Below are 24,532 nucleotides of genomic sequence, written 5' to 3' on the forward strand. Positions count from 1 at the left end.
CTGACCATTTTTGTCGGCATTTTCGGATGCGCAAGACAGTGTTCGATCGTTTGTACCATGGCGTCCGCTCCTATGATGACTATTTCATCTTGAAGAATGGCACTGTGGGAACGATTGGGTTCTCCGGTTAGCAGAAGTGCACGACCGCACTTCAAATGCTTGCATATGGCACGGTCGCTGATTCGTGGGATGAGTACCTACGGATGTCTGAGAGCACATGCGGAGATGCCATGGCCAGGTTTGCAACTGTCATGGTCGAGGTGTTTGGACCTCGGTACCTGAGAGAACCAACTGTGGCAGACACCGAGGGGCTCTTGGCAATCTCAGAAGCAAGAGGGTGCCCAAGTTTTCTTGGATATCTTGACTGCATGCATTGGAAATGAAAGAACTGCCCGAAGTCTTTACAAGGATAATATCAGGGTCATGTTAAGAAGTCCACCATCATTCTTGAAGCAGTTGCATCATATGATTTTTGGATTTGCTACACTTCCTTTGGCATGCCCGGGTCTCACAATGACATCAATGTGATGTAACGATCACCATTGTTTGCGAGGCTAACTGAAGGAAAAACTCCTCCTTGCCACTATACTGCCAATGGACATGAATACAATATGGGCTACTATCTGGTTGACGGTATCTATTCTCTGTGGGTTACCTATGTTAGCACCATCTCTAATCCAGTTGGCCTAAAAAATTCTCACTTTGCCCAAAGACAAGAAGCAGCTAGAAATGATGTCGACATGGCATTTGGAGTTCTGCAAGCCCGTTTCGCAGTTGTTCGTGGACCTGCTAAACTATGGGATCCGAAGACCTTGTGGGAGGTGATGACATGTTGTGTGATCATGCACAACAGGATCGTCGATGATGAGGGTGAGGATACTGTCGCAACTCTAGAATTTGAGAACATGGATGGTCATATCGAACTTCCAGACCAGAATCCGGCCATATTTGCATCTGCATCGACCAACACACGAGTAGCTGAAGGAAGATCTGATAGAGCATTAGTAGACGGTTAAAGTGGATAACAATGTTGGGATGTAATATTTGAACTTTTTAAAATTTGAATTAGTGTTGCATGCGGCTATTTAAACGCATGTACTCTATGTATGCAGCTATTTGAGCGTTTGTACTATATGTATGCGGCTATTTGAATCGTGCAGACTTGAAAAAAAATAAGAGAGGCCTGATGTATAAGCGTAGCGTTGAATGATCGCCTTCCGCATCCATGTCCATGAACTGCATCCTCTCTCCGCGGACGGATGTACTAGAAAAATTTATAGATTGACGTTGGAGATGCCATAACGGCGGATGGATGGATGGACCCGGCCGGCTTTTTCAGTCGCTGGCCACTGGAGCAGAGGGAGATACCGCGTGGTGATTGCTTCCAGTGAAGCATGAAAGTCAAGCCCTGGAAAATAATCATCAAACGAAGATGCTGAACGGGCCTAGGTTGCGTGTCACGTCGCGAGTTCGAACCCTCATTTGTTTAGAGTTACCTTGCGCGAGGCGTTCAAACCAGAGGGGCTTTTGGCATCGGCAGCAAGTTGATTGCGGGCGGAGACTTACTTGGACAAGCGAGGTCTGTGGGAGATGGATCAAGACTTGAGCGCCAACAGGCAACAGTGCTTCGTACATAATATCACCACCTTTTCATTTTCATATTTATTGTGTTCTAACTTGCAATCTTATGACGACTGTCGTCGCTCAATCAAATCTGAGCGATTTTTTCCTAGCGGCACGCAGGTGACAGGACATAGAAAGGGATGCACTCATCATGCAGAGGTTAAGCAACCTCAAAAAGGAAATGCAGAGGTCAAGCAAAAACGTGATAGAACTCGAAGCAGAATCCTCCGGTGGCCAAATCAAACGGGTTTCTAAGTAACACGGAAGTGCTTAATATGTAACCAGTACAGTAGTATTGATTTCACAAGAAGGGAACCACAATACTAGGAGCACATACACAAGCAAGGACGGACGGACGGATCGGACCATAATACTCGCTGATCCATCCCTTCTTTTTACAGCACCGTACACAGGCACACAATCAAACCCTAGCCAGCAGCAGCACACAACGGGAAGCAAAGAGCTACGATCGACCAGACCTGCTCGGGGAGGAGATGAAGACGCAGCGGCAAACATATCGGGAGGTCGGCACTAAAAAACCTTCGCAAACCTCCCGAGATGCCAGCAGCTGAGGCTTCACCACCAACCAGCACTCCAGCAGCAGGAAGAAGATCACCGAGGCGGACCCAGCTCAAGACGCAGAAACTAGGGATGGGGAGACCAGCTGCTACCTCAAATAAGGCAACTGAATCCGCCCACCGCTGACGCTGACGCGACGGAAATTTAACAATACCGGTAGTAGTATTTTGCTCCGGATCTGCTGCGCGCACTAAAATGAGCACAGAGTAGCAGCAGAGGACGGGCGAGCGGCTGCAGGAGAACGGGGGCGGTTCACTTGGCGTCGGCGTCGCCGGCGGCCGGGAGACCGCCCGTGCTGGCGTCGTTCTTGTCGGCGCGGACGAGCCCGGCGGCCAGGTTGGTGACCGCGGTGATCACGTCCTTGATGATCTTCTCCTTGATCTGGCCGCGCCTCGGCGTGCTCCCCGTCGGCGCCTTGTTGCCGCCGCCGGAGCCGGCGCGCTCTCCCGCCGCGGGCATCGCCGGGGCTTGAGCCTGGTAGCCCTTGGTGGCCATTCTTCCGGCGGGGGGAGAGGAGGGCAGGGAGGGGAGAGGTTGGTGGATATCCTCCAGGCTGTGGTCCGAGACCGGTTAAATAGGCGGCTGTGCGTGGGCAGGGAGCAGTGCGATGGCCGGAAAAGAGCAGAGGTGGCGGGTCCCAAAGCGCGCTCGGGCATGGGACCCAAAAGCGTACATGTCGGGCTCGGGCTCAACCAGCCAGGAGCTCGCGCGTCTCAGTGACGGGTGGGGTAGCCAGGTGTCAAGTGGGGACGTGCCAGTGACTCGGCACAACGCGTCCATATCTGCATTTTGGACGGTCGATTGTGGGCCCGCCTTGTACTTTCTATGCTGGGCGCTGCTGCTAGTGGCAAGTCCGGACGGCTTGGCTGGCTTGGATGGCAAGTCGGTAGTGCAAAGGTTTCTCGAAGGAGCCTGGGGACGTATCGCGTTCTCGCTCGCCAAGTCGTCACTTCTGATACTAGCAGAACGCCCATGCGTTGCTATGGGCTATGCATATATAAATTAATTAAATAAATGATTAAAGTTATCTGTAAGGTCAAAACTTATTTGTTCTCAAAGGTTCAGACGTGTTCGGACATCAAATGAACGCTTAGTAGGCCCTTCAAAATTTAACCGTATGAATAGTCTGGGCTGCCTCAAATTTAGACCTTATGTGAGGGAGAAATGTGGTTGTTCGAACTATCCCCATGTTATCTCTAACACATTGGCCCAACACAAAAAAACCCATCCCACAACGTATCACCCTCTTTTTCTCTCGGATCCTTCCTTTCTCACTCGGTTTCCTGCCGTAATGGGACATTTCTCGCTGGAGCCTCCTTCTTTAAAATCAAATGACACCCACCTCATCTTCGTCATGTGTTGCAACAAAGATAAATTTTTTCATATTTATTATATAATAAACTGAATTAAACTAACACATACTATTGACACAAAATAATAAATAACTATAGAGATCAATCTCAAAGATCCATTCAACTTCGCAAATACACACTGACATGGGAGGTAAGTGGCAACCTGAATGTATTCCTAGTCGCCAATAAGCTCCACCTCCAGCCCAGATACCATTCATTGATAGAAGGGATAATTGATGTTCTTCTCTTCCTCGTCCTTCCCCACATCTTTTACTCCTAGTCTCTTCACCAACCCGTTTCCTTGACGCCAACATCAGCGCGTTTGCCAGCGACGCCTCATCTTCTTCTTCTTCCTCCTCCTTCCTCGCCAGTTTTAATTCTCATCCTACTTATTTTTTATAATACTCTTTCTTTCTTATTTCACTTTATATTTTTGGAACACTCTTTCCATCTCCAACACCATGGACCACTTGGTCGCTTTAGTTCATTTTTCCTTCTTATTCATGAAGCACTCCCTTTCAACTATAGCATGAACCACCTCGCCAATCTAATGTCGTGTTGTACTTATCTGCGAACGTTTCAAAAACCGTCAACATGTGGACATCCTGCAGAGGATGGTCGTCATCCATCTTGGTGAGTGCTAGGTCGTCATGTCGCGGGCGCATGGTGTCCGTTGTCCATGCTGCCAAGTGGTGCTCGACCATGTCGCTGAGAGCCTGTTGATTGTCCTTGCCGATGAGCACTTTTAAAATGATTCAACCCGATGAATTGCTTGCTTAATTAATTACATAAATAATTAACAACCTACCTAATTCTTCGCACGCCTGATTAACTCCCAACCAAATCGACTAATTACCCGTCTAATTGGAAAAAATCTCTACTTCTAATTATCTGTAGGCATAATTAAGTGTCTACCTAAACCATTAATTACATTAATGACTTGGTTTCAAAATTGATTGGATGCAAAAAAATAATTTCTATTTAAATGGACCTAATTAATTGCATACATAATTAACCATCTAGTTAATTAATTACATTAATGGTTTTATTTCTAAATTGATTCAGCGCTCGATTTACAAAATATTATCGCATGAATGGCTGCTACGAATGATGACGACTACCAAGTATTGCAGGACACATTTCCTTAACCAATTTTATTGACATTTGAATGGACACACTTGATTTGAGAATGTAGTATGTGTGTCTCTGTGTATTAATGACAAGAAATATAATATGACCGTATCCACGAACACATGTACGTGGTGGTATGACGACACGCCTCCCGTCATGGCCGTCCTTGACATCGTGATGCACGCCTTGGCATTCTCGAGTATCACGCAAGTGTTAGGCCCGGCCGCGACATCCTCCATGGTATCACGCACGGCATCATCCATAGGGGCGCGCGAATGCGTACGCCCACAAGTAAAAGATATGTTCTTTTGTTGTTTAGGAAACTTGTGATAGTCAATTAATAGTGGAGATAATAATAATGATATAGTGCGCAGGATTGATGATTTGTTATTTAGGAATATCTCATTTTGTTTTGGAAGGTTATCTAGGAAAATATTACGTCTATATTTTAGGAAGGTAATCTCAAATATATGGTGCGAGTTCTGAATTCTTAATTACCTATTTATTTATGTGATTGAAATGAATCAGAACCTAAACTACATATTCCATAGAGGGATTTGTTTACAATGCGTTACAAATTCCGTTACAAAAATCCCGTTACACATTCCATAATAAATTAATTAGGTCCATAACGGGATTTGTTTACAATGCGTTAAGATTTACGTGTTAGTTTTCTTAATAAAGAAATGCATTGATGTAGGGATCGATTGATTCGGGTAAAGAAAGATAGATTCATGATCTTTTGTATGTTATAAAAATCCCGTTATAGATTCCATAATAAATTAATTAGGTCCATAATGGAATTTGTTTACAATGCGTTAAGATTTACGTGTTAGTTTTCTTAATAAAGAAATGCATTGATGTAGGGATCGATTGATTCGGGTAAGGAAAGATAGATTCGTGATCTTTTGTATGTTAGGAAATTAGTGGTTTGCAAGGAAAGAGTTGAGAGAAAAAGAACCAATGCGACCACGTATAGATTTCATAATAAATTAATTAGGTCTATAACGGGATTTGTTTACAATGTGTTAAGATTTACGTGTTAGTTTTCTTAATAAAGAAATGCACTGATGCAGGAGCAATTGATTCGGGTAAGGAAAGATAAATTCGTGATCTTTTGAATGTTAAGAAATTAGTGGTTTGCAAGGAAATAGTGGAGTGAAAAAGAACCAATGCGACCACGTATAGATTCCATAATAAATTAATTAGGTCCATAACTGGATTTGTTTACAATGCGTTAAGATTAGGTGTTAGTTTTCTTAATAAAGAAATGCATTGATGTAGGGAGCGATTGATTCGGGTAAGGAAAGATAGATTCGTGATCTTTTGTATGTTAGGAAATTAGTGGTTTGCAAGGAAATAGTGGAGAGAGAAAAACCAATGCGACCACGTATAGATTCCATAATAAATTAATTAGGTCCATAACGGGATTTGTTCACAATGCGTTAAGATTTACGTGTTAGTTTTCTTAATAAAGAAATGCACTGATGTAGGGAGGGATTGATTCGGGTAAGGAAATATAGATTCGTGATCTTTTATATGTTAGAAAATTATTGGTTTGCAAAGAAAGAGTGGAGAGAAAAAAACCAGTACCAGGGAGTGGTGGGAGGTGGGACGAATAAAAACCGGATGAAATTGGGAGGTGGGAGGGGGGCGAGTAAAACCGACGAAAAAACTAACGATATTAGAAGGTGAGAGGGAAGATGAAAAAAATCCAGGAGATGTGGGAGAAAGACGAAAATAAATCGTACGAGACTACCAACTATTTCATTAAAAATAGAAATTACAAGTAATTGTAACAAATAAAAGGAGGAAGCAGATCAAAATCTGCGGGATCGATCCGCAGCTTCATGTGCAGATGTGCTTTCGCTTTCTTTCCACCAAGTGATAGCTTGAGCTGTGGATGGGGCGGCCGGCCGATCGATTGGCACACCGGAAGCACAAAGGCGCGTCCACATTACACATTAGTAGATGGAATTGGATAAGGGCACAAGGCCATAAGATCCCAATGCAGACTTGCAAATTTGCTCTGACCACTCTTGTACTAACCGAACGAAATTTAACATGGGGCGTCCGAGCACGCCCGTCATGTCGAACAGATAAAGGGGTCCCAGCCGGAAACGCCCTTAAATCCGGTGGTCCGAAACTCGTTTCCTCCGTTGAATCGGTGGCGCCGCGTGACACAGCTTCAGCGGGCCGAGCAGTGCATTGCCGAGTTATTTAAGTCGACCAGCGGCACCGAAACCCTACCAGCCAATCCATATTTTCCTCCTCCCATCCGCCGCCGCCACCACTATTCACTCCACCCGTCCGACTAGTAGCCATGCCCCCACGCCGCCGGGTAAGGACCAATCCCTTTCTGACGCCGGAGCGCCGTCTCAAGCTCCTTGAGCAGATCTGGGCTAGGTGCGAAGCCCGGATCGCCGCGGGGCTGCCTCCGGATGCAATGGATCCGGAGGAGGAGTTGGAGGAGGAGGAGGACTTTGGGGAGGAGGGAGATGAGCCGAAGGAGGAGAATGTGGGGTCGCTGGCGACGGGGATCTCCAGGCGGAGCAGTAGGCCATCCTCGATTCCCTTCGGTCGGAGTCAGCTGCGAAGGCAAGATGCCGTCGCCGGCAGGAGATGAAAGCACAAGAGGCCGTGGAGGAGGCGAAGATGTTCGCCTACATGGATGAGGTCGAGCAGCAGGAGGAGTTGGAGCCCTCCTACTCGCCCGTCCAGCCAGCCAGGGCCGGTCCTGGGGTTTTGGGGGCTCGGGCGAAACTAAAAACCATGGGCCCTGTAATATGACAATTGAAATAGTAACCGATATATTACCTTTTTTGGTTGGTGAGATTTTTGAATTAAGTCGTATACACCGGGAAGAAAGGGAGTATGTGTATATGGAGTTAATTGCGGGGAAGTACCACATTTGGGGCAGGTGTGACAGATCAGTACCATTATTCAGTTTTTTTACATGTCAGTATCATGTCTGGGGCAGTCTGTTGCATATTGGTCTAAACCTTGTATAACGGTGTATTGACGCTGTATCTGACCGTTGCGGCCCGCCTGTCAGGGAATGACAATGACGTGGCATGTTCTTTTGCAAAAAACACCCACACTTTTTATTTAATCACACATATATCCTTAGTTGCGAAAAAAGGAACTGCAAGAAAAAAACATACACAAATTACATATGCGCGGGCTCGCCAAGCGTGGTTCGAACCGGAGCCTGGGGTTACACAGTGCAAACGCGACGACCGCTACGCTAGTGCATGTTCGATTGAATTATAGGCAATTATTTGTTTTATTATAGAAGGACTTTTGACGTTCCGCTTTTTCAGGTGCTATTCTTTCATTATTATTTTTATTATCCGCAGCAAGGCGCATTGTCCGGGTGCGCATTGTCCACAGCATTGTCCTGCTGTTTTTTTTATTATCCATAATATTCTTTCAGTATTTTCTAGTTGCTATTCTTTCAGTATTTTCTCTAAACATTGATGGCGAAACATATATACTCCCTCCGTCCCATAATATAAGAGTGTTTTTGACACTAGTGTGGTGTCAAAAACGCTCTTATATTATGAAATGGAGGGAGTAGTTTATTTCATTTTTTTACCATCATTAATACAAGATATGAAGTACGGTTTACTAAAAACTATACTTTACCTCTCCATTTGCTTTGGATTTTTCATTGTAAACATCGGTAGAAAATTTATAGAAACTCACAGGAAGCTATATTTTCCAAATGCAAGAGGTACTATTTCTATGTTGGCTGAGTACTATTTATAAATAAATTTGCATAAAAAATGTTATATACTCGATCAATCCACAGTGGGTGGATGCACTATATGCAAAGCTGGGTCCATGTATACATTTTTGTAGAGCCTTGCGATGTGCAAGTCGCATCATTAAGAATTACAATTTCTGAAGCGGCAGAAAACAAAATTTTGTTTGACATATAATTTCTTATTTATTTCTGCATGCACGGTATTAGTTATCGAGTATTTCAAGCTTTTATGTCGTATTTCCTCCTTCCTTCATTCTTTTTAGATAAAACATTTTGTCTATCTCAGGTGCTAATTTTATACAGTGAATTTTTTTAATATACAATGAACTTTTTTTGCATTATAACGTTCATCGTCTAAGTAAAGAAATAGATACACCTGAAGAAATATTCGGTATGTATACGATGTTCGGCGCAAAGATCTTATTATTATAAACTTGTATATATGATAAACTTTTAACATATAATGTGTATTAGTTTTTCAATATACGATACGCACATTGCGTACGGGCAAAGAATAACCACGATTTGCAAAAACATAAAAGAAATCCGAAAAAAACAAATACAATAAAACGGAACGTCCAGGATAATAATATTACAAAGAAAGATTGCCTTAACTGTCACGATTTGAGTACATGGCGTAGTGGCCGTCGCGCTCACAGTGTGTGCGCCCCGTCTCTGGCTCGAATCCCGCCCTCGCTGAATAACTTTTTGTACGTTTTTTCCTGTCAGGTCCTTTTTTTCGGAACTAAGGGATACACGATTAAATAAAAAGTGTGAGTATTTTTTTGCAAAAGAACAGCCACGCCATCCCTCGACAGGCGGGCCCCAATGGTCAGATACGGCGTCAACACACTGTCATGCACGGTTTAGACCAATATATAACAGACTGCCCTAGACATGATATTGACATACAAAAAAACCGAATAATGGTATTGATCTGTCACGCCTGCCCTAAATATGGTATTTCCCTGCAATTAACTCGTGTATATGAAATGCCACAAATAAACATTTAAAATGCATATAAGAATTGTTGAGTATGTTATTTGTACATGTATATTGACTAAGTCCACTTTTCTAGTTTGTTGTATAGATTGGGAGAGATGCCCCACTTTATACTTATATATACTGTATTCATTGCACCGAATTAATACACTGTGCAATTCATACATCATCATGGTATCAGTTTTTAGATTCTAAAATCCTAGCTTCCGCCGCCGCGCCTTCTCCTGCGTCGCCACCGTCGCCGTCTTCCCTTCGCCGCCGTCCGCGCACCCCTGCGCCGGCCGCGTCGCTACCTCTCCAAACCCTGCGCTGCGCCGCGTCGTTCGTTCCTAGCCGCCGCCCGCGATCCCATCGCGCTCCAAGCCGCTGCCCAACACGCTAGCCCCCAACACACTAGCTGCCAACATCATCCAGCCGTTCCCGTGATTGCTAGCCACCAACACCAGATCGCCGGCCACCAGATCGCCAATTCACATCGCCGTAGCGCCACGCCGCCCGCGATCGCTGACTCCGAGTCCACTTGCGTCATCCGCTGCTGCCGTACTACTGCTACTGCCTGCCCGCCCGCCAACCGTATCACTGAAGCCGCCGTAAATCTCACCCGAGCCATCCGCGCCACCAGCTCTGTCCCGTCCTCGCTATGTCATCCGTCACCTCCTCTACGTCCACCAACTCTAACCCGTTCGCTGACGCCAACTCTCCCGATGTCAACGACATCCGCAAGCTCAATATCTTCGAGCGGGTGCCGGTTCGTCTCTCCCAGGCGGACTCCTCCTACCACTCGTGGAAGACGTATTTCTCCCTCGTATTCCGGGAGTATCATCTCATGGGCCACGTGGACGGCACCGTCGAATTCAGCCTTGTTTCCGAGTTTCATGACTGGTCCACCATCGACATCACGATCATTCGCTGGTTTTTCCTTACCATCACGCCCGACCTCTTCCAGACGGTCGTGACGGACGGTGATGATGCATGCGCCGTGTGGACCAAGATGAACGGGCTCTTCACCGACAACAAGCTCCAGCAAAAGTTCTTTGGGTGTCATCAGGACAACACCTCCATCAACGACTATTGTCGCCGCCTTAAGACTCTCGCTGACGAGCTTCGCGATATCGGCGCCAAGGTCGATGATGACCTCCTCCTCAGCACGCTCACTGCTGGGCTCAACGAGGATTTCGGCAACGCCGCAGGGAACCTCAGCCTCATCCCCAACCGTCCTTCGCCAAGTTCGTTGCGTACCTCCACTCGGAGGAGAAGCGGATGAAGCAGGTGAAGACGCGCGCCATCCACACCGCCCTCGCTCTCGGTACCACCCGCGGCGGGCCTCCGGCGCCTCCCGCTGCCCCGGCACCCCAGCAGCGTCATCAGGCGCCTTTCTCGGCGCCCCAGCAGCCGGGGCTCCTACCATTGTCGTACGGCCCGCCCGCGCCCCCCGCTCCTCCCGCTGAAAAGCGTCGCGGGGGCCGGCGCGGTGGCCGCCGCGACGGTCAGCAGCCGCAGCAAGCTGGCCAGCACCAGCAGCAGTTTCAGGCGCCGCAGCAGCTCCAGGTGCCGCCTCCATGGGCCTCCAGCTATAACCCCTGGACCGGTGTCGTCCATGCGTACACCATGCCGGTTTCCACGGGCTCCTGCACCGACGCTTCCCGTGCCGCGCCCACTGGTGCACCAGGCGTACTACGCGGCTTCGCAGCCGTACGGAGGATACCCACTGCCGCAGATGAGCGGCGCCTACGGTCTCCCTGCGGCCCCACCGCCACCCACGCCGGCCCTGCCACCGGCACCTTGGGATCCGGCGCTCCTCGCCGCGCTGCACGCTGCGTCTACGCCGAACAACTACACCGGAGGCGCGATTGGTACATGAACACCGGGGCTACGGCTCACATGTTTGCTCATCCTGGTAATCTTGTCTCCTTCGATCCCGTCTCCCACCGTGTGTTCATTTCCCGGCACGTTTACTTTGATGAGCATGTGTTCCGTTTCAGCAGGTATGTCCGGCTGTTCCTCCCGCCACCAGTGACGCGGGCTCCTCAACGCCGCTCCCAGGGTGCTCGCGCGCCTCTCTTGGCCCGCCCCTGGCTTTGAGGCACCCCCCGCATGCGGCGCCTCCTACAGCCGCGACACAGGCCCCCCTAGCGCCCGCGCCCCCCTGGTGCCCACGACCTCCGCGGCCCCCCGGCGCCTGCGGCCCCCTCGGCGCCCCTGGCCTCCTGGGTGCTCCCGACGCCCCCGCCCCCCTCGGCGCCCCCGGCACCCTTGGCGCCAGCCCCCTCGGCGCCCCCGGCCCTCGCGCCTCCGGCACCTTTGGCCGGTCCGATCACCCGCGCCCGTACGGGCGTTTTTCGCCCGAGCTCGCGCTACGCCGCGGATGACTACGTCCATGCGGCGTTCACCTCTGAGCCGTCGCCATTGCCATCCTCCGCCCGAGCCGCTCTTCGTGACCCGCTCTGGATGGCTGCGATGCAAGAGGAGTTTGACGCCCTATTGCGCAACCGGGCGTGGCAGCTTGTTCCCCGTCCCCGGCACGCCAACGTGATTACCAGGAAGTGGGTCTTCAAACACAAGCTCCGTTCTGATGGTACTCTTGATCGCTATAAAGCGCGCTGGGTCGTTCGGGGCTTCAGACAGCGTGCTGGCATTGACTTCATCGACACCTTCGCTCCGGTTGTCAAGCCCGGCACGATTCGCACGGTTCTTCACCTTGCGGTCTCCCGTGCTTGGCCGGTGCACCAGATGGACGTCTCCAACGCCTTTCTTCATGGTCACCTCGAGGAGCAGGTCTTCTGCCAGCAGGCCACCGGGTTTGTTGACCCGGCGCTTCCCGACCATGTGTGCCTGCTCTCGCGGTCCTTGTACGGACTCAAGCAGGCTCCGCGCGCTTGGTACCAGCGCATCACGGCGTTTCTCCACCAGCTTGGGTTTCGCTCAACCCGCTCGGACGCTTCGCTCTTCGTCTATCATCAGCGCTCCGACACGGCCTACTTGCTGCTCTATGTCGACGATATCATCCTGACGGCATGTACGGCTGGTCTCCTCAGTCAGCTCACGGCTCGTCTTCGCGCTGAGTTCGCCATCAAGGACTTGGGCCCTTTGCACTACTTCCTCGGTGTCGAGGTGGTGCGTCGTCCGGATGGCTTCTTCCTTCATCAGCGGAAGTACGCTCACGAAATCTTGGAGCGCGCCGGCATGCTTAACTGCAAGCCCGCCGCTATGCCCGTTGATACGAAGGCCAAGCTTTCTGCCACGGATGGTACTCCTGCTTCGGATGCTGCTTTCTATCGGTCTATCGTTGGTGCACTTCAGTACCTCACCCTGACTCGACCGGAGATCCAGTATGCCGTGCAGCAGGTGTGTCTTCATATGCATGCTCCTCGAGACGTCCACTGGGCTGCCGTCAAGCGGATTCTCCGCTATGTCTCTGGCACTATGGATCTTGGCATCATGCTTCACGCCTCCGCTGACACTGCCCTCACCGCCTACTCCGATGCAGACTGGGCAGGCTGTCCTGACACTCGTCGCTCCACTTCGGGCTATTGTGTCTACCTTGGACCCTTATTTATCTTGTGGTCGTCCAAGCGGCAGCCTACGGTCTCTCGTTCCAGTGCTGAGGCTGAGTATCGTGCGGTGGCCAACGCCGTCGCCGAGTGTTCGTGACTTCGCCAACTGCTTCAAGAGCTTTCCTGTCCTGTTGACCGTGCCATGGTGGTCTACTGCGACAACGTCTCGGCGGTCTACCTCTCCGCTAACCCGGTACATCATCGCCGGACCAAGCATATTGAGTTGGATATTCACTTTGTAGGGGAACAGGTGGCTCTTGGCCATATTCGTGTTTTACACGTCCCTACTTCCCAATAATTTGCAGATATCATGACTAAGGGCTTGCCTATGTCGTCTTTTGAGGAGTTCTGGTCCAGTCTTTGCGTCAGCCGCGGTGCCGCTTCGACTGCGGGGGGGGGGGGGGGGGGTGTTGAGTATGTTATTTGTGCATGTATATTGACTAGGCCCATCTCTCTAGTTTGTTGTATAGATTGAGGGAGAGCCCCACTTTATACTTATATATACCGTGCACATTGCACCGAATCAATACATCGCGCAATTCATACATCATCAAGAATAACATTCATGTCAAATTTAAAGGAAATAGTTAATAATTTGAAACTAATGCAATGCTAAATGGCACTAGATCAACTCAATAAAATCTTAACTTTTTTCAGTCGAACGCACAAATGACAATCTAAGGTAATATATTCCTAAACAACGAAGTACGATTTGATCATCATTTATTATACCTGGCAACAAATTGTAGATAGTTATGTTACTGATGGGATAGAAGGGTGCAATGCGCTGGACCTCAACTATAACTTTCTTCAAATTGTATGGGTTCTCTATCCGGCAAAAGGGTGAATTATTGTTAATCCATATAACCAAATGAAAATACGTGTTGATAGATGGTTAAGTTATTTGTATCAACTTAACTGCAAACAAAAGGAAGTTATACATGGAAATTCACTTCCAGTGGTGAATATTCGACGGCTACAGCGTACATGGCACAATTCAAGAGCCTACTTCTCAGCCCAACTGCTCCCACAATCTGGAAGAGTTGGGCTCCCCAAAAATGCAAGGTTTTCACTTGGCTTATCATCCAAAACCGTGCGTGGACGGCGGATCGACTACAACGGCGAGGATGGCCAAACTGTGGACTTTGTCCCCTATGCAAACAAGTCCAAGAGTCCGCCTCCCATCTCTTCTTCCAGTGTAGGTTCATTACCCGTGTCTGGCATGCGGTGGTCGCCTGGCTTGGCATGCAGGACCACTCGCCACTGATTTGGCGCCATGAAGACACGGTTCGAGATTGGTGGCTTAAGACGATAAACTCTGGAGGGCACATCAAGAAAGCCACTGCCTCTGTTCTGATGCTTGTTATGTGGGAAATGTGGAAGGAGCGGAACGCAAGAGTTTTTCGCAACACGGCTTCACCGACCATCATTATTGTTGCCAAGATCAAAGAGGAGGCCCATCTTTGGGCGTTGGCGGGAGCCAACCACCTGAGTGCGCTTATGTCGCGAGAGTAATCTTTCTTTCTTGCCGCTCTGCGGCTCTTATCTAAACCTTCTCCTTAATTAATGAAAATGGCAAGCCTTTTGCCTTGTTTCAAAAAAAAAAGAAGTTATACGCATCAATCAAGTTTTGTAGTATGATTTACCTGGTCCATTGGATATAACGTCCAGCTAGTAACTCGTTGTTGATTCTCTGGTTGCACCTAATCATCCTGGAGCAAGTAACTCGTCGCTAATTCTCTGGTTCTTCTTCTCCTTAATTGTCCTGGATTTGCGCCGTCGGCGTCACGTACTGGATGTGGCCGGCCGGCGCGCACGATCCGCGACTGTGATCCGGCGTTCAGTCTCTTCTCAGATATGGGACTCGGGAGGTCGAGGCGGCGCACAAAGTACACGAGAAAAAAGATCAGGAATTCAGCCATCGTTCGCATCGCCAGACCGGGAGCAATCTCAGTCGCATCATGGCCTGCGCTTGTGGCCTGCGCTTATTTTGACGTAGATTAATTGGACTAGACCTGGCAGGCCAGCACAAAGAGAGAAAGTAATACTTGAGGGGCCCTGCAGCTGGCGCCCGGCACCGTTGTCGTGGACATCTCTGACGATGAAGAGTAGCTTAGGGTAGTACATAGATGTAGTAGGATTCATTCTGCATGCTTTATATGAATTTTGGGAATAAAATATGGGTGAGGCGGATGCAAAATGGCTAATCTGAGACGTGTCCGATCATTGTCCATGGACGTGCCTGGATGCGTCCACGGGCATTTGAGGGATCGGATTTGTAAAGCCCGGCTGTAGATGCTATAAGCACAGGGTAAGGAACTAATCATCCACCGGCGCTTCACTGTTACGTACAAAATGCTACGGAATGACATGAGACACGAGCGAGCAGAGCATAGCGGCGAAAGCGCAGAGACGGCGGATCCCAAAGCACGCGGGCGGGCTCCGCCGCCGTCCCACGTGTAGGGCGGCGTCCCGACGGTACGGCACAGGAGCTTGCACGTCTCAATGACGAAGTGGGCCCGCGGCGTACTTTCCACGTAGTACGTACATGCCCACTTGGTGCCAGTGCGAGCTAGCCGGCGGGATCGGATGGTTGCCGGAAGAAGAAGAGATCCGGAGACGCACTTCTCGTTCGTGAAGCCGTCACGTAGTGATGATGTGAGTGATGCTAGCAGATGATTGGAGGAGGCGGACTGGATCTTCACGATCGATTCACATCTTCCTGCCTGCGTGGTGCTTCACGCGTTTTGGCTTTCTTGCCACCAGAATGATATGATAGCTCCAGTTCGTGGATGGGGCGACCAATTCGCACATCGCACATCATTTTTAGTAGTGCGTACTACTTGCGATAAAAATAAGGCGATAAGCTTCTATTCCGCACAAAGAAGAGTGCTCTTTTTTCTTTGGGAAAAAATCGTCAAACTGTCGTTATAGCTACACGCTTACGGTGGCACGCCGAAGGCTGTCACGCCATTGACCTGGAAAATGCAGTGTGTAGATGAAGAGGACGTTGCAAGAGTTTTGCGACGACTAGTCGTCCGAAGGAGAAGACGATTTCGAGATGGCATTATCCATGACCTTTCGAGGGAAAGTAAGAGATGCGGTTTTCAGTCCAACCGTCATCGCATCCATGACAACATGACATAAAAACTTGTCAGGAATTACTTTGTGAATAATCCGATTTATCCGTCCGAAGGAGAAGAAGATTCCGTGTGCATTGCACAAGTTGTGGAGAGGCGTGATCCTTGGTTCACATTAAGAAGGGATGCCATTGGAGAAATCAGTGCAAGCCCCTTTGATGAAGTGTAGCGAGACTATTTGAGTGTTTGCAATGGAGTGGTAGCTGGCATTATTCTTGAGTACATTCGCATTGGAGAGGATGCCACATCTTCGAGCGCACGAATAGATTCACATTATATGTTATCGAGATTTTTAGAACCGAGTACAAGAGGGCACCCAATGAGGAACACATTGCAAGTCTTATGGGTATATATGAAGCAAGAGGCTGGCCAGGGATGTTCAGACCCATTGATTGTATGCATTGGACATGAAAGAGTTGTCTTGTATGCATTCAATCATCATTCTTTAAACAGCTCCATGAGAGGATATATGGATTTGGCACTCATACTTTGGGATGTTTGGCTCTCACAATGATCTCAATCTCCTGCAAGAGATATCCTCTATTTGGGATTATTGCTATCAACCAAGCTCCTCCTTGGAACTATGTTTTCAAAGCCATCACCACAACATGGGCTACCTTGTAGATACCATGTACCACCCATAGGGTCACATTTGTGAAGATATTCAACGACCACAATGAAAACAAGAGATCTCACTTTGCAACATGACAAGAAGCTGCGAGAAAGGATATTGAGAGAGCTTTTACGGTGCTACAAGCTCGCTTTGCTCTGGACTGTAGCCCTGTTGAGTATTAGGACCAAAAGGTACAACGACAGATCATGACAACATATGTAAACTTGCACAACATGATCATCAATATTGATAGACGTTAGTCGGAGAACTATGAGTATGATTACACTAGGTTACACGTGGAGCCGGAACATCAACCAAAAAGTGTCTAGAGCTATCTCGTAGGCCATTGCAGGATCGAGAACCTAAAACCTCATAACAACCCCAAGATGATCTTGTTGAGCAATTGTGAGTAATTACCAATTAGTAATTCTTCTATCATGCTTTATTCAGATTATACTTCATTCTTACCCTATGGTGTGTTTAAATTTTAATTTGAAAACTCAGAATTTTCAATGATTTTGAAATATTTCCACTAGAGTATAAATTCAAAATATTCAAATTTGTGGTCTTTAGTTAATAATTTCAACTTCAATAAGAAAACTAACTAAATAAATGGAAAATGAACATTAATATAATTAAGTTTGAGGAGGTGGCTTGAGAAGTTTAATTTAAGGAAAAAGAGTAAAGATGCTTTAATGTTGCGTGGTGATCCACTCATACACAATTGACCCTTCTTTCAACTACGGTCGTCCGCCAGTGTGCAAGAGCACACCGACGAACATGAACAGCGATTGTCTCCTATAAAGCCAACCTTCTATGCTTAGAATGAGATGATTATCACGTTTGCTAAATCACAGGTGCCTAAATTTTTTGTATGCATCGGTCGATTTTGGGACAAGGCCGAAAAGAAGAGAGGACCGACGTGAGGAGCAACACCGATGAGCATCGATTTCGATGAGACCGAGCTAGGACCTCGCTGGAGACGGGGCTGCCACTGTGAGCAACGACGCCCCAGACGGAAGTGAGGATGCGGGTTGCCCGGTGCGAGTGAGGGGTGTCGGGGTCGTCGTGAGATCAAGGGAGAGGGGGGCTTAGAGGGGTGGCCGTGACAACGGTAAGCACGACAATACGAGAATGTTGAGGGGAGGGTGTGGTGGTGAGGGGGCGCGTGGTAGCGCCCTGTCGACCGTGGAGATGGCGACAAGCGGGTAGGGCAGGTCAAGATCGTGGCACACAATAGGAAGAAGAGAACCGAGGAGGAGTAAGAACAGTGTCGGGCGCTTGATCAGCGTTGGATGCTGATCCGGCGTTTCATAAAATTGACTGACCGCTAAAGTTTTTCATACACATGTTAAATAGGTGCTCGATCCCCATGACTATTGGTATTGGTGGGCGGACCCGGCCGGCCTTTTCAGTCGCTGGCCACTTGAGCAGAGCGATACCGCGTAGTAGTGGTTGCTTTCAGGGGAGCAAGAAAGTCAGAAAAATAATCAAACGCTGAAGCTGCTGCTAATGGGCCCTTGTTTGCGTGTCATGTCGCGAGTTCGCGCCCTGATTTGTTTAGCGAAGCTGTTTGTTTAGGGCGTTTGCACGAGGTTGTCAAACCAGGCGTTTGGCATCGGCAGCAAGTTGATCGGGGACGGTGACTTGCCTTGGACTAGTCATGAGCTGAGTTTTGCGTCATCAGATATCACCATCTTCTTTTTCTTTTTTCTTCCCCATTGGGAATATTACCACGATTGCGTTGCCCCTCAAACAGCGCAGAAAAAAAATGTTTTTTTTCCTTGCAGCACACATGATGTTGAAAGGGAGTAACTTTTGCACTCATCATGCACAAGGTCAAGCGGAAATGTTAGTACACAACACGAAATGCTTAGTATATATAGTATTGATGATTTGATAAATAACGGAACCACAATACTACGAGCACACACACACAAGCAAGGAAGGACGGATCGGACCATAATACACGCTGATCCGTCCCTCCTTTTTACAGTACCGCACACAAGCACACAATCAAACCCAGGCAAGCAGCAGCACACAACCTGAAGACAGAACCTACGATCGACCAGGCCTGCTCGAGGAGGAGATGAAGACGCAGCGGCAAACATATGAGGAGGTTGGCACTAAAAAACCTTCGCAACCTCCCGAGATGCTAGCAGCTGAGGCTTCACCACCAACCAGCAGCAGCAAGACGATCAACGAGACCGGATGAAGAGACCAGTTGCTACCTCAAATAAGGCAACTGAATCCGCCCACCACTGACGCTGACGCTGACGCCGACGCGACGGAAATTTAACAATACTAGTAGTAGTATTTTGCTCCGGCATCTGCTGCGCGCACAAAAAATGAGCACGGAGTAGCAGCAGAGGACGGGCGTGAACACAGGGGCTGTTCACTTGGCACCGGCGTCGCCGGCGGCCGGGAGACCGCCGGTGCCGGCGCCGTTCTTGTCGGCGCGGACGAGACCCGCGGCCATGTTGGCGACCGCGGCGACCACGTCCTTGATGATCTTTTCCTTGACCTGTCCACGCCGCGGCTTGCTCCCCTTCGGCGCCCTGTTGCCGTCGCCGCCGCCACCGCCGGAACCGGCGCCCCCTCCCGCCGCGGGCATCGCCGGAGCTGGAGCCTGGTAGCCCTTGGTGGCCATTCTTCCGGCGGGGGAGAGGACGAGAGGTTGGTGGATTGTTTCGCCGTCGAGGCTGGATATACTCCAGGTTCTGTCTGCGAGGGGGATTATATAGGCGTAGCCGGGAGAGAGCAGAGCGCAGCGATGGCCGGAAAAGGTCAGAGGTGGCCCCAAAAGCGCGCTCCGGCGTGGGCCCCAAAAGCGTATCGGGCTCGGGTTCAACCAGGCAGGAGCTTGCACGTCTCAGTGACGGGTGGGGTAGCCAGTGTCTCGGCACGGCGAATGCGTGCATATCTAAATTTTGGACGGTCGGATGTGGGCCCGCCTTGTACTTTCCACGTTGGCTGCTGCTGCTAGTGGCAGCGGGGTCGGCTGGCTAGGCTTGGATGGCAAGTCAGTAGTGCAAGGTTTCTCGAAGGAACCTGAAGACGTATCGCGTTGTCGCTCGTCAAGTCGTCACACACTGATGTTTTAGGAGTGATGCAGGGAATTGATGGGAAGAAGCAGATTGGATCTGCGGGATCGATCCGCATCTCCATGTCCGGATGTGCTTTCGCTTTCTTGCCACAAGTCATAGCTTGAGCTGTGGATGGGGGCGGCCGGCCGATTGGCACCTCGATCAGAGAAAGGCGCGTTCACATCACATATAATATATAAAGCAATTTCATTGAGTATGGCCTTTTGGATCTCGGCCTCGACGGAGGCCGAATTTTTAAAAAATCAAAATTTCTGGTTTCAAAAAAATCTGAAAACAATTCTACAAGTAAACAAAAATGTGAGGTGTATGTGTGTAAAATTTTAGAACGAAGTGTGTTCAAATGCAACCAGATAAATTCATGTGTTAAAAAGTCCTAGATTTTTTTTTGCATAGACCTCATTTCAACGTATTTCGTTCTAAAAAAATTACACACTTGTGCATTATGCCTTCATCTATATCTGTTCTTTTTAGAATTTTTTCAAATGTAAAAAAATATGAATTTTCATGAATTTTGAATTTTGCATTTAGAGGCCTCTATGAAGCTCGGCCTCCAAAAGCAATTTTCCGATCTTCAATGTCGTGCCTTGAATCAGACACAATTAACGTCCACAGACACATTCGCAAACATACATATGGAAGCCGGTCGTCCAACCACGTGCATCAAATCACCTTTTTCTTTTCTTTTCTTTTCCTTTCTTTTCTTTTTGAAACAGGTCCGGTCTCCTTTCTTGGACATGTATATGTTAGATTAATAGCATATTTTTTTAGAGGGAATCAATAGCATGTTTTGCATATGTGAAATAGTTGCCATATGCATCACAACCAAAAAAAATCAATGTCCAACAAGTTTTTACATCTAGCAGATCCCAAAAATTGTCGTCCGACTGTCCGTGCAAAAAAGGTCAATTTTTTCATAGACAACCAATTATCCATGCAATAAACGTCGAATTTTGCATAGGTGGACGGCTATCCATGGCAAATTCTTCATTGTGCAGCCACTACTCAACGGCCAGCTCCTCCAACTCGGCCACCAAACGCTTGAACATCATTTCATGGTAGGCCTGCATGATCTTCATCGCATTGGGCTCCAAGCCATTTATATTCAATGTCAACATCTTGGCATTGTCTGAGTTGGCTGCGAGCTCAACCATCTCCCATTCAAGCTTATTCTTCTTCTCAATTGCTGCCATGAACGTGTCAAACCTTTCAACCTTATTTTCCTTTTTCGTGTCATTGTGTTTGACGCATGTCTCCTCCTCCTTCTCCATAATGTCCTCGAACCTCTCTGTTATCTTGGTCGTTGCGCCTTCTCGCGTCTCCTTCTCCTTCCTCTTCCTCCCCAGAAACCCCTTTTGACCTTCTTGTCCAGCTCAAGCCCTCCTTTTGTTGTGCCAGTTGGATCACCATCTTCGTCTTCATTGGCTATGCCAGCGGTCTTGGCGGCATTGGCAATGGATAAGAGCCATTTGGGGTGCACATTCAACTTCAGACAATAATGCTTGAAAACTATGTGCTTCTTATCCACCTTTAAGTACAATGTGCACGCAAGAGATGGCCAGAAAAGGAGGTCAACAATGTGCACACATGATATCCGGCTAAATGACCAACACATGGAGCATATTCGGCAAAATGACAAACATATAAACAACTTACTTGCCCGAAGATTAGTGCACCACTTGGCCACCGGTTCTGGAGTTGTTTGTAATGGCCACAATGTTTGGGAACGTAGTAATTCAAAAAAAAAATCTAATATCATGCAAGATCTAACTAGGAGATGCATAGCAATGAGAGGGGAGAGTGTGTCCACGTACCCTTGTAGACCGAAAGCGGAAGCGTTTAGTAACGTGGTTGATGTAGTCGAACGTCTTCACGATCCAACCGATCCAAGTACCGAACGTACGTCACCTCTGTGTTCAGCATACGTTCAACAAGATGACGTCCCTCGAGCTCTTGATCCAGTTGAGGACGAGGGAGAGTTCCGTCAGCACGACGACGTGGCGACGATGATGATGAAGTTACTGGCGCATGACTTCACCTAAGCACTACGATGATATGACCGAGGTGTTGAATTGTGGAGGGGGGCACCGCACATGGCTAAGAGATTGTCTGTTGTGCTATTGGGGTGCCCCCTGGCCACGTATATAAAGGAGGGAGGGAGAGAGGAGGCCGGCCAGGTTGGGCGCGCCAGGGGGAGTCCTACTTGGACTCCTAGTCCAAGTAGGATTCGGCCCTCCCTTTTCCTTTCTTCCACCAGAGGGAAAGGAAGGAGGGAAGAAGGAGAAGGAAGGAGGGGGCCGCGCCCCCACCCCTTGTCCAATTCGGTTTGGGCAGGGGGAGGCGCGCACCACCCCGTAGCCCTTCTTCCCTCTCTCCACTAAAGCCCACTAAGACCCATTAACTTTCCTGGGGGGTTCCGGTAACCTCTCGGTACTCCGGAAAAATGCCCGAACGTCTCGGAACCATTTCGATGTCCAAATGCAACCTTCCAATATATGAATCTTTACCTCTCGACCATTTCGAGACTCCTCGTCACATCCGTGATCTCATCCGGGACTCCGAACAAACTTCGGTCATCAAATCACATAACTCATAATACAAATCATCATCGAATGTTAAGCGTGCGGACCCTACGGGTGCGAGAACTATGTAGACATGACCGAGACACATCTCCGGTCAATAACAAATAGCGGAACTTGGATGCTCATATTGGCTCCTACATATTCTACGAAGATCTTTATCGGTCAAACCGCATAACAACATACGTCATTTTCTTTGTCATCGGTATGTTACTTGCCCGAGATTCTACCGTCGGTATCCTCATACGTAGTTCAATATTGTTACCGGCAAGTCTCTTTACTCGTTCTGTAATGTATCATCCCGTAACTAACTCATTAGTCACATTGCTTGCAAGGCTTATAGTGGTGTGAATTACTGAGAGGGCCCAGAGATACCTCTCTGATACACGGAGTGGCAAATCCTAATCTCGATCTATGCCAACTCAACAAACACCATCGGAGACACCTGTAGAACATCTTTATAATCGCCAGTTACGTTGTGGCGTTTGATAGCACATAAGGTGTTCCTCCGGTATTTGGGAGTTGCATAATCTCATAGTCACAGAAACATGTATAAGTCATGAAGAAAACAATAGCAACAAAACTAAATGATCACAATGCTAAGCTAACAGATGGGTCTTGTCCATCACATCATTCTTTAATGATGTGATCTCGTTCATCAAATGACAACACATGTCTATGGTCAGGAAACTTAACCATCTTTGATTAACGAGCTAGTCAAGTAGAGACATACCAGGGACACTCTGTTTGTCTATGTATTCACACATGTACTAAGTTTCCGGTTAATACAATTCTAGCATGAATAATAAACATTTATCATGATATAAATAAATATAAATAACAACTTTATTATTGCCTCTAGGGCATATTTCCTTCACGCAATACTTGTTGGCGACATCTTGAATGGTGTACCATCAAAGGGTGAGCGACTTCGGACCACAAATCAGGGTCGCTTCCGTGCAATAGCCGATAGGGATCGTAGTGCTTGTGCTCATGAACCAAGCATGAACATTCTACCAAATGGTTGATCCCTTTCGCTCCGTGCCATGAACAAATCAACACTAGTGGCCAACCACGAACCACACAACAATTCATTATCCCTCAAGTTAACACTTTCTCCCCTACCATTCTTCTTTGTGTCGGCACCGACCTCCATCTCAAGGTCCGACTGTTGGGATGGAGACCGTTCGAAGCTTCGTCCCCATCGTATTCTCCAAGAATTGTGTTCGCACACAAACACGTCACTTTGTACCCTCGACGTCGGGGGTGATGCACTGCAGGTCATGTCGAAGGAGACCCGACAGGAAGCACGATATGCAAGCAATCTAACGGACACTTTTGTAGAGCCGAACCCCCTCACGCCTGGGAGGGACCCCGTCAGGACATGGGGCGGCTATGGGCTGCACTAAGTCGACCTGATCGCCCGTAGGGCCTCAAGTTTCGTCGCCCTGCAACGAAAAGAACGAACAAAGAACGAGGAAGAAGAAAACGAAGGTAAGGAAGAAAAGGTAAAGGTGATCTATTAATTTGTCGATTGTGTGTTGTTCAACCATCCATTACCTCTCATCTATTTATGAGGCGTCTGAACTTCCCATACGAAAAAAGAACTCCAAATCCCGTCCAAAACCTTCCAAAATTAATCTAACTCGGATTTAGATAGGTCTGTGATAGCAGTTTGGCTTTTGATACCCACAGGCTGCATACCACCTTAGATGAAGATGCACCCAAAAGAATATTTATCTGTTTCAATGAGCCGGGCAACTTTCATGTTGAACGCTTTTCGATTCGAGGCCATCTTGAGGGCTGAATCGCTCGTGCAAAATAGGTGATAACTTGCCCTACCCATGAGACATTGGTTATATGGGTGTTTGTGTGACGCCCGGATAATCAAGCTACAGTAAACCTCTGCTAATGGTGTCACATCACCTCGATTACTGTCGATAATCTCGCGTTAGTTCAAAACCGATTCAAATTCAAAATTGAATTAAAAGCAAACATCAAAAGTTTTCAAACTTTAAAATTAAAATGTTCAAGTCGTAGCAAATAAAGCATAAATAATATTGGTGCAGAAACCACATTTTTTAAA

General features: G+C 48.1%; 3 protein-coding genes across 3 annotated transcripts; 1 reads left to right on the forward strand and 2 right to left on the reverse strand.

The window, feature by feature from the left end:
* Positions 1 to 1,893: 1,893 nt before the first annotated feature.
* LOC147991838 (uncharacterized) lies at positions 1,894 to 2,759 on the reverse strand. Its single transcript, XM_087539275.1, has one exon. It carries the CDS (start codon positions 2,695 to 2,697, stop codon positions 2,455 to 2,457), a length of 243 nt encoding a protein of 80 aa, XP_087395401.1. The 5' UTR covers positions 2,698 to 2,759; the 3' UTR covers positions 1,894 to 2,454.
* A 7,337-nt stretch (positions 2,760 to 10,096) lies between these two features.
* On the forward strand, positions 10,097 to 10,720 carry LOC147991839 (uncharacterized). Its single transcript, XM_087538835.1, has one exon. It carries the CDS (start codon positions 10,097 to 10,099, stop codon positions 10,718 to 10,720), a length of 624 nt encoding a protein of 207 aa, XP_087394961.1.
* Positions 10,721 to 18,633: 7,913 nt separating this feature from the next.
* LOC125536022 (uncharacterized) lies at positions 18,634 to 19,482 on the reverse strand. Its single transcript, XM_048699101.2, has one exon. The coding sequence runs from the start codon at positions 19,411 to 19,413 to the stop codon at positions 19,159 to 19,161; it is 255 nt and encodes an 84-aa protein (XP_048555058.1). The 5' UTR covers positions 19,414 to 19,482; the 3' UTR covers positions 18,634 to 19,158.
* Between the last annotated feature and the right edge of the window lie 5,050 nt (positions 19,483 to 24,532).

The sequence above is a fragment of the Triticum urartu genome, chromosome 1A, assembly GCF_056163025.1.
Source record: "Triticum urartu cultivar PI428250 chromosome 1A, HENAU_Tu73, whole genome shotgun sequence".
NCBI classification, from domain to species: Eukaryota; Viridiplantae; Streptophyta; class Magnoliopsida; order Poales; family Poaceae; genus Triticum; species Triticum urartu.